Here is a 14,897-nt window from a genome sequence, read left to right as displayed (position 1 = left end):
ATTTTTTCTGTTTTTTTCTTAAAGTGACAGTGCAATGGTAGTTTTCATAGAGTTGACATGATAAAAAGACTCTTTGCATTAACTGATGTGCAAATTCTCTGTAAACATCATACACTAAGCAGCATATATCAGTATAAATACTTAAATATAAACAACAAATTACAAACCATGGTTAAAATAATTTAGATGTTTAAAAACCATTGTTGTAAAACTATTCCATATCGGCTTACTAGGACCCAACAATAGTGCCAAGCCAACTATGCCATATTGTTAATAAGTTGTCCTGGAACATTGATTGTAAACATTCTGATCTAAATCTTTGTCAGTCTCAAGTTTATCACTGGTCCCTGCTACTTGTTTGTTCCTATGTGTATAATACCTCAGTTGCTAATATATGCCAATATTATGTCTTGAGAATCTACATGTAATGTTCTTCCTTGATTTGAGCATAGGTATTACCCCTTCCCCTTAGGGTGTTGACTGGCGTTCAGGTCTGAATACATGAATTTGCCACATTCATTCTGTTGCTTCCATGCTATACTGCAGCATAGCTATTTTGTTACAGTATTGAGTCATGTTGTCTTGAAATTGTTTATTCAGATAAAAAAACTTTCCTTTGCATGTAGTGCTAGTGGTAAAAATTCTTAAATTCCTCAAAGTGTAAAGTGCAAATGTGCTATTATCTTCAGATGAACACCCTGTCTAAAACCGTGGATACATGTGTTAGTGAGTAGGTTTGTTAAGCGCTGCTGCCGTTTTCATCTTTGATTTTAATAATCTCTTTTAACTATAGTAAACTTGATGTGACAGACTATCTAGATAACTGCATTTGATGTGTTTAACTTGCTAGAGGCAAGTGTAGAGCTCTTCTGTGGCATTCAGGACCTGTGGGGCCTTCGTGTCGAGATCCAAGATATACCGGGTCTCTAAGTATCTTAGGGCTTTTTCCCTGTTTCTTCCTCTCTTGTTAGGTGGCATGGCATCAATCAGGAAATATGTGAGATCCCTTGGGTCTCCGTTGTGTTTTTCCTCGAAGTGCCTTGCCACCGGGTAAGTTTGATGATGATTTTTTATTTCTGTAATGTGCTGGAGCACTCTCTTGTGCCCCTGTAGGATAGTACTACCTACATATTGTAGGCCACAGGGGCACTCCAGCACATAGACAACAAACTCACTTTTGCAAGTTAAAGTTTTAGTGATTGGTTTGTTCACTTCACTAAAAGGTGTCAGATAGGTACTTTTTTCAGCCCAAACTGACATGCTTTGCATGTTTTACATTTGTGGAAACCCATTCTCTGGGATAGCCAAGTACCAGTTGGTGAATTGCCTACATTGTTGTGTACCAGGGAATCTTTCATTGAGGGTGCCCTGCTAAATGTGATGGAGGCCGGTCTGGGTAACCAATGACATATAATTGGATCTCCTAACAGGAGTGACCAATTTCTTTTCATGATATTTGCCTAGGCAGTCAGGGTGATTCTACCCTACCCCCTTCTCTTGTTTTATACCTTTGTTACTCTCTTTTCTGGTGACTCGCTTCTACTGAGTCACAAGATGGCTGCCAACAGTTCCTGGTTTGGAGTGTTTGTAGCCAATCACAGTGAAGCTCATGCACAGGACTTAGGCTCCGCCCAGATATCAAAATCCTAATTTTTCTAATTTCTCAGCAACTACTAAACAATTTACACCATTTTTTAAAAAAAGGTCGCTTTCTGATCCAAGCACTACCTTTTTGCCAAATTTGGGGTAATTCCATTCAGTAGTTTCGGCTGTAGCCCAGCACAAACTTTCCTATGGGAAATTGATTTTTTCACTCTTATTTTTTCAATTTCTCAAAAACTACTGAACAGATTTACACCATTTAAAAATAAGGTTGCTTTCTGGACCAAGCTCTACCTTTCTGCCAAATTTGCGGTAATTCCGTTCAGCAGTTCAGGCTGTAGCTCGTAGCTAAATTTCCTATGGAAATTAACGTGGGGAAAACGCGTTTTGGGACCCCACTTTTTCTCAGCTCCTGCTTGACAAATCACCCCTGAACTTTCAGGGTAGGAGCTGACCTGGATAAATTCTTTTTGGGGAGATTTTTGCAAAGATTCGTCAAACGACACCAAAGTTATTCGCAAATTAAAAAATGCCAGTAGGAAATATATATAAATCACCCACAATGCTATGCAGATAGCCATGCCCACTGGGGCAGGTTTTGAAAATAAAGGTGAACTCCCAGCAACGCTTGCATTTGTTTTACCTGAGAAGCCACTGAGGAAAGGGTTACACCTGAAACGCGTCTGGCTCAACTGAATCTGAATGTTGCTGCCCCTCGACGGCTCCTGCTGGCAGGCTGTGTACCATTAAAAGTGAGCTGTAATTTCATCTTTGTGTGACAAAGTTCTTCAAAAGTGGTTCCTGCTTTGGTGGATTTATAACGGCCGCGACCCGGTCGTGAAGAACAGCCCACCACGGTGAGCGGGTCTGTGACGGCACCACGATGGTGTCTAACGCGATTGAACAAAGATGAACTGGTAACTTTGCAGGGGGATGCCGGTTCATTCAAGCTGCGGTTTGCAGTCACAAAGCAGGGCAGGTCCCGCCTTGGAGAGGTGCTGATATTATTTATGGACAATACAAATTGCGGCAAAGCACCCACTTGGTAACATTTATGGGTTCACTACATCACCCATCACCTTCAAAAGTGGTTCCTGCTTTGGTGGATAAATAAATATATATATATATATATATATATATATATATATATATATATATATATATATATATATATATATATATATATATATATATATATATATATATATATATATATATATATATATATATATATATATATATATATATATATATATATATATATATATATATATATATATATATATATATATATATATATATATATATATATATATATATATATATATATATATATATATATATAACCTACTGGTGGTCGCCAGTAGGTAGTTATAGTTAGGATTTTTTTCAATGTTAAATCTCAAAATTCTATTTGGAATAACTTTGGCGCTGGTTGACGAATCTGACAGAAAAATTCCTCAAAATGGCCTTGCAGCGTTCCGGTCCTTCCCTGAAAGTTTGGGGGGGATTCGTCAAACGGGGGCCGAGATAAAAGGGGGTCCCAAAACGCGTTTTCCCCATGTTAATTTCCATAGGGCGGTCGATTTCACTTTTAGCCCGAACGGCTGAATGGATTTCAACCAAATTTGGCAAAATTGTAGGGACTGGTAGCCCGATGTACCTTTGCTATGTCTCAAGATATGTGCTCCAGTGGATTTTGAGTAATTTAGGTTAAAAAAAATATATATATCTGTACTAGACGCGCCCCGGTACGCGGGGAGCGCCCCGGACGCGACACGCGAGGTGCGCACGGAAATCTGACTGGCTCTCGGGTGTCTGTAAACATTCGAAACAGTCCGGAGCGGCCGCCATCTTGTGTCTCGGTAGTATCGAGACACAAGAGGTGGCCAAAACAAAGGGGAAATGACCATAAGGGGGCAGGGTAGATCCCCCCTGACCCCCTAGGTTTGATGTGGGGGCTTAAAAGGGTCCCGCTGTCAGGACCATGCCGGGCCCCATTAAGAGACCTCTGTCTGTCCCTGCGGCAAGGAGAAGATTTCCTGCTTGGCAACCGTTTCCACTCTGGGGCTCCATCCAGAAATTAGTCCATGACCACTGCCAGATTGAGGCTTAGTACGCCTCTAGATTGTGCCACCATTTGATAAGGTTAGCGTTCTAGTCTTTCCCAGCAGTCCGCCATTTCCTTATCCCGCACGTTCTATGTGGCGCACTTCAACTGTTCTATTCAAGCAGTTCGACGCCCTGATTTCGGCTCCCGTCAAGTCACCGCGTATTTTCCTAGTTTTGCCCTTTTCCCAGTCAGTATCCACAGAGACTTTATTTCGGAACTTGAGGAGCGTGTTTTCGTTCCTTTCCAGTTGGATTCCTGCATTCCGGAGCGAAAGCCAATTTGCCGCTTGCCAGTGTTCGGCGGTACGGACTTAGTCCTTGTCAGCATTCCCCGCCAGAGTACCGTTCCAGTGGGCAAGTACCTTCCCGCGTTTCCTCATATTCGTGGTAAGAACTTTCTATTCACGAAGTCCTTGGTGGCGCTATCCTTGTCCTGTGCCAGTTGGGTTTTCTTCAGCGTCAGAGTCTTCCTAGTCTGAAGTGAAGCCTGGTTTCTGTTATGAACGGTATTTGTCGATGACACATTCAGAGCTTCAGTAAAGACTTTTGTGAGTTCAGTCAGCTTCTGTGGTTCAACAAGTAAATGAGAGTATATATTATATGCATATGGTAATACTGTTGTCTACCACCTCTATTCTTCTCATCACCACTTCCGTCACGCAACACAAGCAACTAAGAGTCTTCAATCTTTCATACGAACATTATTTGGACTCAGAAAGAGAGCAGCAAATTCCACACGCCAACCAGGTATGAGTGAAGAGAGTTGAGGGAGTGAGAGTGTGTTTCCCCATTAAGGGTTAGAACGTTAGTAATGTTCTGTTAACTGTTGCAGGTGTTCCCCAGCTACTCATTCCTGAGGTAGTGACGAAGACACCAGTGTGGAAGCCTCTCTTTGTTGTTTGTTATCCACTTCCCCTTTCCCTTCCATTCCTGGGCTTGGAGCAATCCGGGTGCAGGGGTGTTTGGGAATCTGGAAATTAGCATCGTAGAAGACTTGGCCGCTCGCTCCCACGGAAATCTGGATTATTCAGGTACTGCTTCTGACGCCCGCGGGGCAAAACATATATTTTTTTTGGTTTGGCGCAGGGGGCGTGCCCGGTACGCGCACCAGGGAGCGGACCGGGGAGCGTACCATGAGGAAAAATGAATGATAGAGTTTTTTAAAAATGTTGCCTTTTTTTAGAAATTGGAGGTAGTTCTAAAAAGAACTGTTTTTTTTCTTTTTGTTTTATATTTTTTATATTGTTTTTTGAACATTTTGTACAGTTTTAGATTTTTTTTGTATTTTTCATGGGGAAAAACGAAAAAACTGCGAATTGAAAATGGCTCAACTGGAGCAAAACACTAAAAGAAAAGAAAAAATGAGGGTTGATTGGGGCATTTATGGTTGTCCCCAGCAAGGACGATGAGCTTTACGCTCTGTTCTCCGTAGGAGATAGTCTTCCCACAATATTTACAGATAATTCTGAAATCTGCAAATCGGGGCTGAATGCACAGCATCGTCTCACTTTCCTCTGGTGCAGACGCAGTGGGTTGTTTCCTTTTTGAGCTGGTTCTTGTTGATCGGGGAGGGTTACTGGCCAGTTCCCTCATTTCTGCAGCAAAATAGTTTATAGGATGTTTGCGCTGCATGTGGCGTATCATTGTGTAGTTCCCAAATGAATATTTTTTATTTGGGGTTCCCCTGGAAAGTTCCATGCCACAAATTTTGCAACTGACCTTGGGTGCATTTACTTTTTTTTCCCCCTTTGGGAGAGTAAAAAACTCCCAAATAATGTGTGGTCTTGGCTGGTATGGGGTATTGTGTTCTTCCAGCCATCTTGAAGTCCCCTCCTCCTCCTCTTCCTCTTCCTCTTCTTGAAGACCACCAATGATATCTTGAGGAGGTCCTTTTGGTGGTTGTGGTGGTGGTGCAGATGCACCAGCTGCTGCTACTACTGAAGCCATAATTTTGAGCAAAAAAGTAGAGAGAGCTACAAAGTGGTCTTCCTAAGTCAAAGGACAAAGTCAGGATAAGGAAAAAAGGTTTGGTCTTTCATCCTTTTGAAAAAAAAAACATGTATTGAACCAATGAAAAGTGTTATTTTCAGGTCACATGGCCAGGGGCTTCATCATTATGAAACCAAAACTGTTATGAACCAATGAAAATTGTTATTTTCAGGTCACATGACCCGACGCGCTTACGCTACGCGCCCCGCGTAAGCGCGTCGGATGTTTACATTGCGCAATCGTATTCGCTCGAGTGCTTCCGGGTGCGCTTACGCCGTGCGTATCACGCGGACGCGGCTACGCGATACGTCACCATCATGTTTTCGTTCGCGATATTGGCGCTTATAAAAAAACCCCGGGGCGCTTTATAAAAGTACGCTTTTCGGGGCTCTCCCTGGGGTGCGCACCGGGAGCGCTCCAAAGCAAAAAATAAAAAAATTAAAAAAAACATTGGGAAAAATTGTAGGGACTGGTATCCCTATTCTCAAGTGGTTTTTACGAAAATTAACTTTGAAAAAATATATATTGTGCTACATTGGGCTATATATGTTAGAGCCAAAATGTAGCCCAAATGTAGCCCAATGTAGCCCAATGTAGCCCAAAGATGGCCACCAGAGACAAAAAAAAAATGTAGCCCAAATATCAGCCAGATGTAGCCCAACTGTAGCCCAATGACAGAATGTACCAGAGTGTTCTAAACAACTAGAGCGCTAAAGGTCTTACTTATAAAGTGAGACTTATAGTTAAGAATTAGCATTAAAAAAAACCTATGAAATTCACTGAAAAAAACATAGGTTTCAGACCAGTTATAGTTAGGAATTAGCATTTAAAAAACCTATGAAATTCACTGAAAAAACCATAGGTTTCACACCAGTTATAGTTAGGAATTAGCATTTAAAAAACCTATTAAATTCACTAAAAAAAACATAGGTTTCACACCAGTTATAGTTAGCTGGAAATTTTACTGACATAAAACCATTAAAATTCCACGTTATAGTTATTTGGACTCACTATAACTTGCGCGTGTAATGCACTGCTGATGACGTCACATATTACATCACTCATGACATGGTCAGTGACATCACTCATGACATCACTGATGACATCATCCTTGTGACAGAGTGACAGACCTCCTTTCACTGTAATGTAACCCATGAAACACATATTGAAAAATATAAATTAAAAAATTTAAAAAAATGGAGATACCCATACCAGTTACAACAACCAATTCAATAATTCCACCATCTATATATACATTCACTCATTCACCAACAGTTCTATATAGTCACTCATACATATACTCACTCATCATATGTAGTGATACACCTATACATCCTGTTACACACCGACAGTCATCCAAAAGTTACTCACACACATACTCACACATGCAAATAAACTATTGAACATCCATTTATTTGCATATACAGCTATACACACACAACCACCTTACTTCTAAGGAAACTTACACATACTTACTCTCTTAAACAATCACTTATAGAAACACATACTTATTTTAACAAGAACTCTTTCAATCTCTCACTCTCACATATACTCACTCATATACATCAATACTCACATATACTAGATTAAAACATATGTAGTTACTGATACTAATGAGACAGTCATTCACTCACTAACACACGCATATACACAGTCATCCACCCATACAGTCCTGCACATATGCCGCCTTCAAAACACATACAAACAGTGAGTCAGTCATTGATGCATCTATGTGCTAAGTAACACTCCCACCAAACCATACAGAAACCCATACTGATACTAAAAAAAACATCTAATAACCCATATACACACACATGTAGCTACTCACCAACCCATGCAGCCTTTTATACACAAAGTGAAACACTGATACAAACATTTAAATATTTAAACATTACTCGTTAATATATGTATTCACTAAGATACACTTAATAAGCCAGTTAACCAATCATTTTTTTTATTTAAAAAACATCCATTTAGACACTTATTTAAACATTTAGGGGCAGATTTATGAAGGACTTGCACGGCCGGTGCGTCACTTTTTCCCATGTTAAAAATGACGCACCGGCGGCGCAAGGCCTTCATAAATCTGCCCCTTATTCTTCCATCGACCTTTACATATACATATATAAAACATATTTATTTTTCAGAAAGGCACACATTCACTGGATGGTGTCATCAGTGATGTCATGAGTGATGCCACTGACCATGTCATGAGTGATGTAATATGTGACGTCATCAGCAGTGCATTACACGTGCAAGTTATAGTGAGTCCAACTAACTATAACGTGGAATTTCAATGGTTTTATGTCAGTAAAATTTCCAGCTAACTATAACTGGTGTGAAACCTATGTTTTTTTTAGTGAATATATATATATATATATATATATATATATATATATATATATATATATATATATATATATATATAAACATATATATAATATATGTATACTAGCAGCCCGTCCCGACCTTGTCCGGGTGCAACAGGCTTCCCCGACCCCCGCCTGCCCCGACATTGTGCAGCAGCCCGGGGCACCCGCCCGGCCCGTCCTCCGCCTGCCCCGTCCCCCGCCTGCCCCGACCCCCGCCTGCCCGACATGGGTCCCCTTACCTGAGCCGCCGCTCCTCCCACCTGTCCGCTGCTCGCAACACCGCTGGCCTGTCCGCTGCTCCTCACGTCACCGCCCCTCCCCCGTGCCATGTCCGCCGCTCCTCATCGCGCTCCTGGACGCCGCGCCTCCCCACGCTCCTGACGTGAGTACGCACGTCGCGGCTGGCGCTACTTCGGAGGGACTACTTTTTTTTTTACTGTAGATTTTTTAAATAACGTTTTTAAAAAAATGTATATAGCCTATAACCATCTACACACCCTGACGATTCCAACGGTGTATCGGGTGTGTGGATTGGCGCTGTGGTTCCCGAGTTTACCCGCCACAAAGGCTGAAAGTTCTTCCTTTATTATAGTAGTATAGATATAAGGAACTGGATGCTTTACACTGTAGTTAGCAAAGTTGTTCCTGACTGAACTTACGTTTTAGTATTGCTATCTTAAAAATCCTCATAACTCAAAAACTTTAGACTTCCAGCTGCTTCATTGTATAGAAACAATCTTGCTTGATGTGAAATTGGACCAGCTAATGGGGCAGGACAACAACGACCCGGACTTACTAACCCTCCAAGATTGAAGTGTTGCTTACAACACAGTTAATCATAATAATACACTTCAACACACATTACAACAACCCAAAAGCATTAAAAACAAGCCACTAGATTCACTGACTTCATTCCTCTCAGACAGGATTCATTACGTTTCACCTACCTCACTTCAAATCTGCCATTTTTGCCATCTCCTGTGCCAAATAAATAATCTTCAATAGACATATGTACTGGTTTGTAAAAAAATATCAAATCCAAAAGCATTTCACATGACATGTAAATAGAGGATATGCTGATATATTTGGAAGTGGACATTTTTAGCATGAATACTAAAAATATTACAGATGGTCTACAATTAATTGAAAACTAGATTAAAAAACAATCTAGAACTAACTGGCACCCGAACTTAAATACTCAAATGTCAAAGAAGACACTCTAAATAGAAACTAGAAGTTAAGGTCCAGATCTATGAAGCCCTTAGTGCATGTATGTGCGCCACATGTGCCAACATGCATATTTCAGGGGTGCAAAAGGGTGTCCTTTTGGCACCCTTGCACCCTTGAAATTGGATTAAAATTTAGCGAATACTTATTGGGTACTCGCAAATTGCGAATGTCTTCCTATTCATTCCTATGGGCTCCTGAGCCCATAGGAATGAATGAGAAGATATTCCTTAATTGCGGACCGCAATTTGCAATTTGCAATTAAGAAATATGTAGGAATCGCAATTATTATTGCGAATCCTACATACATTGCATTTTGCAAGACCTTAATAGTGAATCACTAAAATTCGCTATTAAGGACTTGCAAACTAAAAAGATGATACATCTGCCCCAAAGTGCCTTCCAATTGGATGACATTCAAAACCTTGGGTCAAGGAACAAAGGGGTGTCAGGGCCCTGTGAGCTGCCACATACTGCCACTGCTCTTACTCCTCTTTTTTTAGTGAGTGAGAAGGTGTGAGTGAAGTAGTGAGAGTGGGTGAAGAAGTGTGAATGAGGGTGAGTTAGAATGATTGAGTAAAGGGGAGAGAGAGAGGAAATGTGAGAGGATGTGTGTGTAAGCAACCGAGTGGGAATCAATTATTGAAAGAGGGAGTATAATAGACTGCGAGTGACTGAATGTAAGTAAGTGCAGGGGCGGCTCCTCCACTACGGTGGAGAAGCGTCGCCCCACTGTTTTCTTGCAGTGCGAGAAGCAGAAACATAAAATGGTAAAACTACCATTTTAAGTTTCTGCTCCTCGCACTGCGAGAAAGCAGAAGTGTTTGGTTGGGGGCGGGTGGGTGGCAGGTTGTAGTGGCTTGCCCACTGCTGAATGCGCTAACTGTTTGGTCGGACCGCTCTATGCCTTTTCTCCATGTAGGCTGCATACAGCCTACATAGAGAAAATGGCCTCCCCATGGACGCCAGGCTGCCATTGCAGCATTGTGATTGGCTTAGGGGAGGGGAGGGAGGCTGCCTGCTGTTTGTTCCTGTCAGAGGCAGGAGAGCAGGAGAGTAGCAGAGACAATGTGGAAACGGGTGCCAAAGGTAAGTTAACTTTTGTATTTTTTTATTTTAAATTAACCACCCTGTGCGCCACCACGTCCCCGCGTGACCCCCCACCCACGAGTCATGCTGGCTGCGACTGTGTGAGTGTCTCAGTATATTTGTGTGAGTAAATGAGAGTAGATAGAGTTAGAATGCGATATTGATTGTGAAGGAGTAGGAATGTGAGTAAATTAGAATGAGTTGGTTGCGCCCCACCAAATTCAGAAATCACCAGTAGCTACAGTGTAAAACAGTACAACATGAATAATTTTTTTTAGCATACTGTTAAGTACATTTGTGAATCAGCCCTGAAATGTCCAACTCCTTCTATTATAGTGCAAGGACTGCTCAGTCCTATTTGCACTAATCTTACATGAATATTCCCTGAACATTTTAATCCTAGTCCCATTTTCAATATTTAAAGACAATTCACAAAGGCATGTAAGAGTATGAAGAAGACTACTAAAGGAGTGCTCTATTATATATTCTTCGTACATATCTTTAAGAATCGCCCCTTTGTGCTGATTTCACTAAACATTCTCAGGCCCCATTACATATAATCAAATAAAACATAATGTTTCAAAAACACAACTAAGAACATAGACCACTGTTATCCACTTCCAAATTCAACAACAGCAAATTTGGGTCTACTATCAGCGCCAAGAGAAACAGCCTCTGGAGCCCTCCTTCCCCCCCACCCTCCCAAGCAATACACACATTTTGGACTTCAATCCAGATCAGTTTAGTTTCTTAACTCTCCAGCTTTCATGTGGCATCACCCGTGTGGTTTAGTGATCCACCTTCCCTTTTCCCCTTACTCTCCTCTCTCCACACTCTCCTCTAGTCCTTGGTCCCGCCCCTTTAGCCATGCCTGTTGTTTTCCCACCTTTTTGTGACTTCTCAGCAATTAGCAGATATTTTCTGAACAGCATTCATAACAATAACACAAATAATGTATTGCACCGCATTTTATGGTTGGTCACTTTCTGAGACTGAAGAACCTTTTCTTCAACAGTTAACATTTTCTAATGAAAAGTAGAGCCCGCTCAGAAGCTCATTTGATTGCCACCTGCCAGTCAATCAAAGGCAACTCTCTAAAGGTGGCAATGTAAATAACTTTTGCTCACTGAAATGCGGGGTATGTACGACTTTGTAACTCCAGTTAGCAAAAGTGTTTTTATTTGTGTTTACAAGGAGAAGCCCTCTCTAGATCAAGGGATTTTGCATCCAACATCACAAAAGAGTTTGTCATAGTCAGAGCATTGCGCGGCAGAGAAGGCTAGCTACATTGTCCGGTGACCATCAATTTTATCTGCCTGCCGTCTTTGATAAAGTAACCTTGTTAGTAGGGTTCAAAGGAAGGGCAAAGTTCAGTAATTTTAAAATTACCAGGTTCTCACAAATCTCTTTCAGACTACGCTGTTTCTTAAACGTTACCTGAATGTGTAGATACATGGAGCCAATTAATAGAATGCATTAATAGTTTGATCATTAGAGGCAATGCTCTGCAGCCTCAAAAAGACATATATAGATACACTTCCTCTTTTTCATATATATACATATATATTTTATATGGAAAATGTTTGCAAATATATATATATATATATATATATATACATATATATATATATATATATATATATATATATATTCGCAAACAAATTTCTTCCTCCAAGAAGAAAGACACAGGCTGCAGGAAAAACTTATTTTCCATTTGCAAAGCACGCACTGCTGATGAGAACAATCTCAGCTTTCTCTCGCCAGGAGCCCAATTCACGGATACCAGCGGCGCAGAAGAAGAGAAGGAGACCCAAGTGCAGGTGAGCAGTGATTTATTCAATCGTGTGGAAGGCGCACCTCAGCATAACGTTTCGGCCTTCACAGAGGCCTTGGTCACATGACGCATGCAGAGGGAAGGCAAAATTTAAAGTGCAAGTGCCATTAAGTTTGTAACGTGATTGGTTGAATGTAATCACATGCTATTATCATGAGCAATGGACACAGATAATATACTGTTCAGCTAGATCGAAAATCGCGGGGTAATCCCCATTAAACCAGCTGAAATGTGCAAAATACAAGGTGCTAGTAATTTCATCCAGATATTACTGTATAATCAATAAATAACAACAAATATATTGTACAAATAACGGTATAAAATACAAGTACAAAAATATATAATATATCATCAACAATAAATATATTTACAGTAATTGCATATCACTATATACATACTAGATAAAAAAATATATATATATATATATATATTTTTTTTTGCAAACATTTTCCATATAAAAATTAATGTAGATATTGTTCTGCATTGGAAAGAAGCACATGGGTCTATACCTTGACAAAATGTAAATACAAAAACATAATAAATACCATTGCAAAGCTGACAATACCTAAAATCATAACATTGGTCGCCGACCTTCTGGTTTGAGAAGGAGATGGGAAATCGCAGGTATAGAGTCCTTTGTTACTTTTTCCAACCGATGCCATATGTGCAAACACCACCTTTGTTACATAGTCACCTTCCTGCTTGCTTTCACAAAATGAATCCTCCTACAGTAGGGTTCAAGACAAAAGAAAAATTAAAACAAATAAAATGTACATTTATTCATATTGATTGCTGCAGATCTGTCTAAATAGAATGGTTCTATTTACTGGGAACAGGCTCTCAGGAGTAAAGAGGGGAGTTTATGTGTGCTTGTGTTGGCTAAGAATAAGGCATAGGGTTAAGATCTATAAATTTGACTAAACACAGTACATCGTCAAAGCTATTTTTAGAATTTCTATAATTCAACAAAGACCAATTGTTTCTCTTTGAAGTGAAAATGAATGTAAATGCAAGCACTCAAGGACTTGGTTTAGGAAAACTGTTCAAATAAATATGGGATAGATGTATGCATAACTGGTCACAAAATACTGACCATTGTTTTTGTGACCAGTGAAGAAATCTACAAACCAACCTATGCACTAATAGATCGGTTAACAACATTTTAAATAAGTATTGCGACTCTCTATTACCGGTGTCAATAGGAGAGATGGTAGCCTGCTGGGGTCCATAGACCACCATGTCTGTAATCACTTTTAGATAAAGCAAACTTTTCAGGTCAGGCCTGAGCCAGCACGCAAGCGCTGCTCTGGCGATCTGTTGTAGGTAGGGTATGAAGGAGAAGCTCTGCCCATATCTTTCATTGGCTTGTGCCTTTGTTCTTTGAAAGTTAGTCCCTCCTTAGTACAGCCATGTCCTCATTTGTATCCTCCCATGGCTACTGGCCCCTTTACTTGGTTGTTACACAGTACGTGCACTTATTCATTATTGAGCCGGGACAATGGCGGCCGCTTGTTTGCAATGCCATAAGTTTCATATTTAAATGTGAAACCCAATGCATTGCAATTACATTTTATCACGTGAAACAAAGTGGTGCATCTGCTTAGAATTGTGCCTTTTGGCCAGCTGTATAAGCAAACAAATGTAGGACGGAATGCTTAATAAATCATACATTCACCCCCAGTCAAGAGATCTGGCTTAAATCCATCATTCCTTTGCTCACCATGCTACCCCAGTTTAGACCCAGTCATATGTACATCAGTCTTGACCCTGTGCCTCATGGGAACAGTCCAGACCAAACTGCCAAGCCAGGTCCTCCCAGGACCAGAAACAAGCATCCTGGGACCGGTTTCTGGGTATTACCACGATGGATTTAACCCAGATCTCTTGACTCAAGGTGAATTTATGATTTATTCAGCATTCCGGCCATCATTTGTTTGCGTAGCACTTTTCACCCTAAGTGGGATGGGTATGCCAATAAGGGGGTCCCTTGCTCACTTTGCCACTGGGTTCAAGCTAGCCTAGCTCATGAAGGGTGTTACCCAGAAAGTGGTCCCAGGATGCTTGTTTCCGATTCAGGGAAGACCAGGCTTGGCAGTTTGTGCTGGACTGTTTACATGAGGCACAGGGTCAAGCCTGATTTGCATATAACTGTGTCTGAACTGAGGTGGCGAAGTGAGCTAAAGAAAGATGATGGATTCAACCCAATTCTGTGGCTGGGGGCGAGTGTCTGAAATGTTTCAGCGCTACATCCATCATCTCCTTGTGTTTGCTGTATTCGCCCTAAGTTGGCAGGGTATGCCCAGACGTGGGTCCTGTCCTCACTTTGCCACTGGATTCAGGCTAGCCTAGCTGATGAAGGGTGTTACCCAGAAACCGGTCCCAGGATGCTTGTTTCTAGTTCAAGGAAGACCTGGCTTGGCAGTTCGGGCTGGACTGTTCCCATGAGGCACAGGGCCAAGACTGATTTGCATATAGCTGGGTCTGAACTGAGGTGGCAAAGCTAAAGAATGATGATGGATTCAACCCGGATCTGTGACTGTCGGTGGGTGTCTGAAAAATTTCAGCACTCCTTCGATCATCTCCTTGTGTTTGTTTCTGGCAGTGGTAGGCAGCCCCTCCCCCCTCTTTAGTTCCTGTTTCATAGCACGCTGCTTTCCTCAAGCAGACAGCCG

At 41.1% G+C, this 14,897-nt stretch overlaps 1 protein-coding gene across 1 annotated transcript in view; it reads right to left on the bottom strand.

The window, feature by feature from the left end:
* Positions 1-14,897, bottom strand: part of FLT3 (fms related receptor tyrosine kinase 3) — a 496,362-nt gene that overhangs the window by 197,695 nt on the left and 283,770 nt on the right. The window contains exon 8 of the mRNA XM_086933459.1: positions 12,791-12,950. Coding sequence (XP_086789585.1) covers positions 12,791-12,950 — 160 coding nt within the window. The remainder of the gene's footprint in view (positions 1-12,790; positions 12,951-14,897) is intronic.

The sequence above is a fragment of the Lissotriton vulgaris genome, chromosome 8, assembly GCF_964263255.1.
Source record: "Lissotriton vulgaris chromosome 8, aLisVul1.2, whole genome shotgun sequence".
In the NCBI taxonomy this organism is placed as follows: Eukaryota; Metazoa; Chordata; class Amphibia; order Caudata; family Salamandridae; genus Lissotriton; species Lissotriton vulgaris.
The sequence above is the reverse complement of the archived record's forward strand: the minus strand, read 5'-3'. Positions and strand labels throughout refer to the sequence as shown.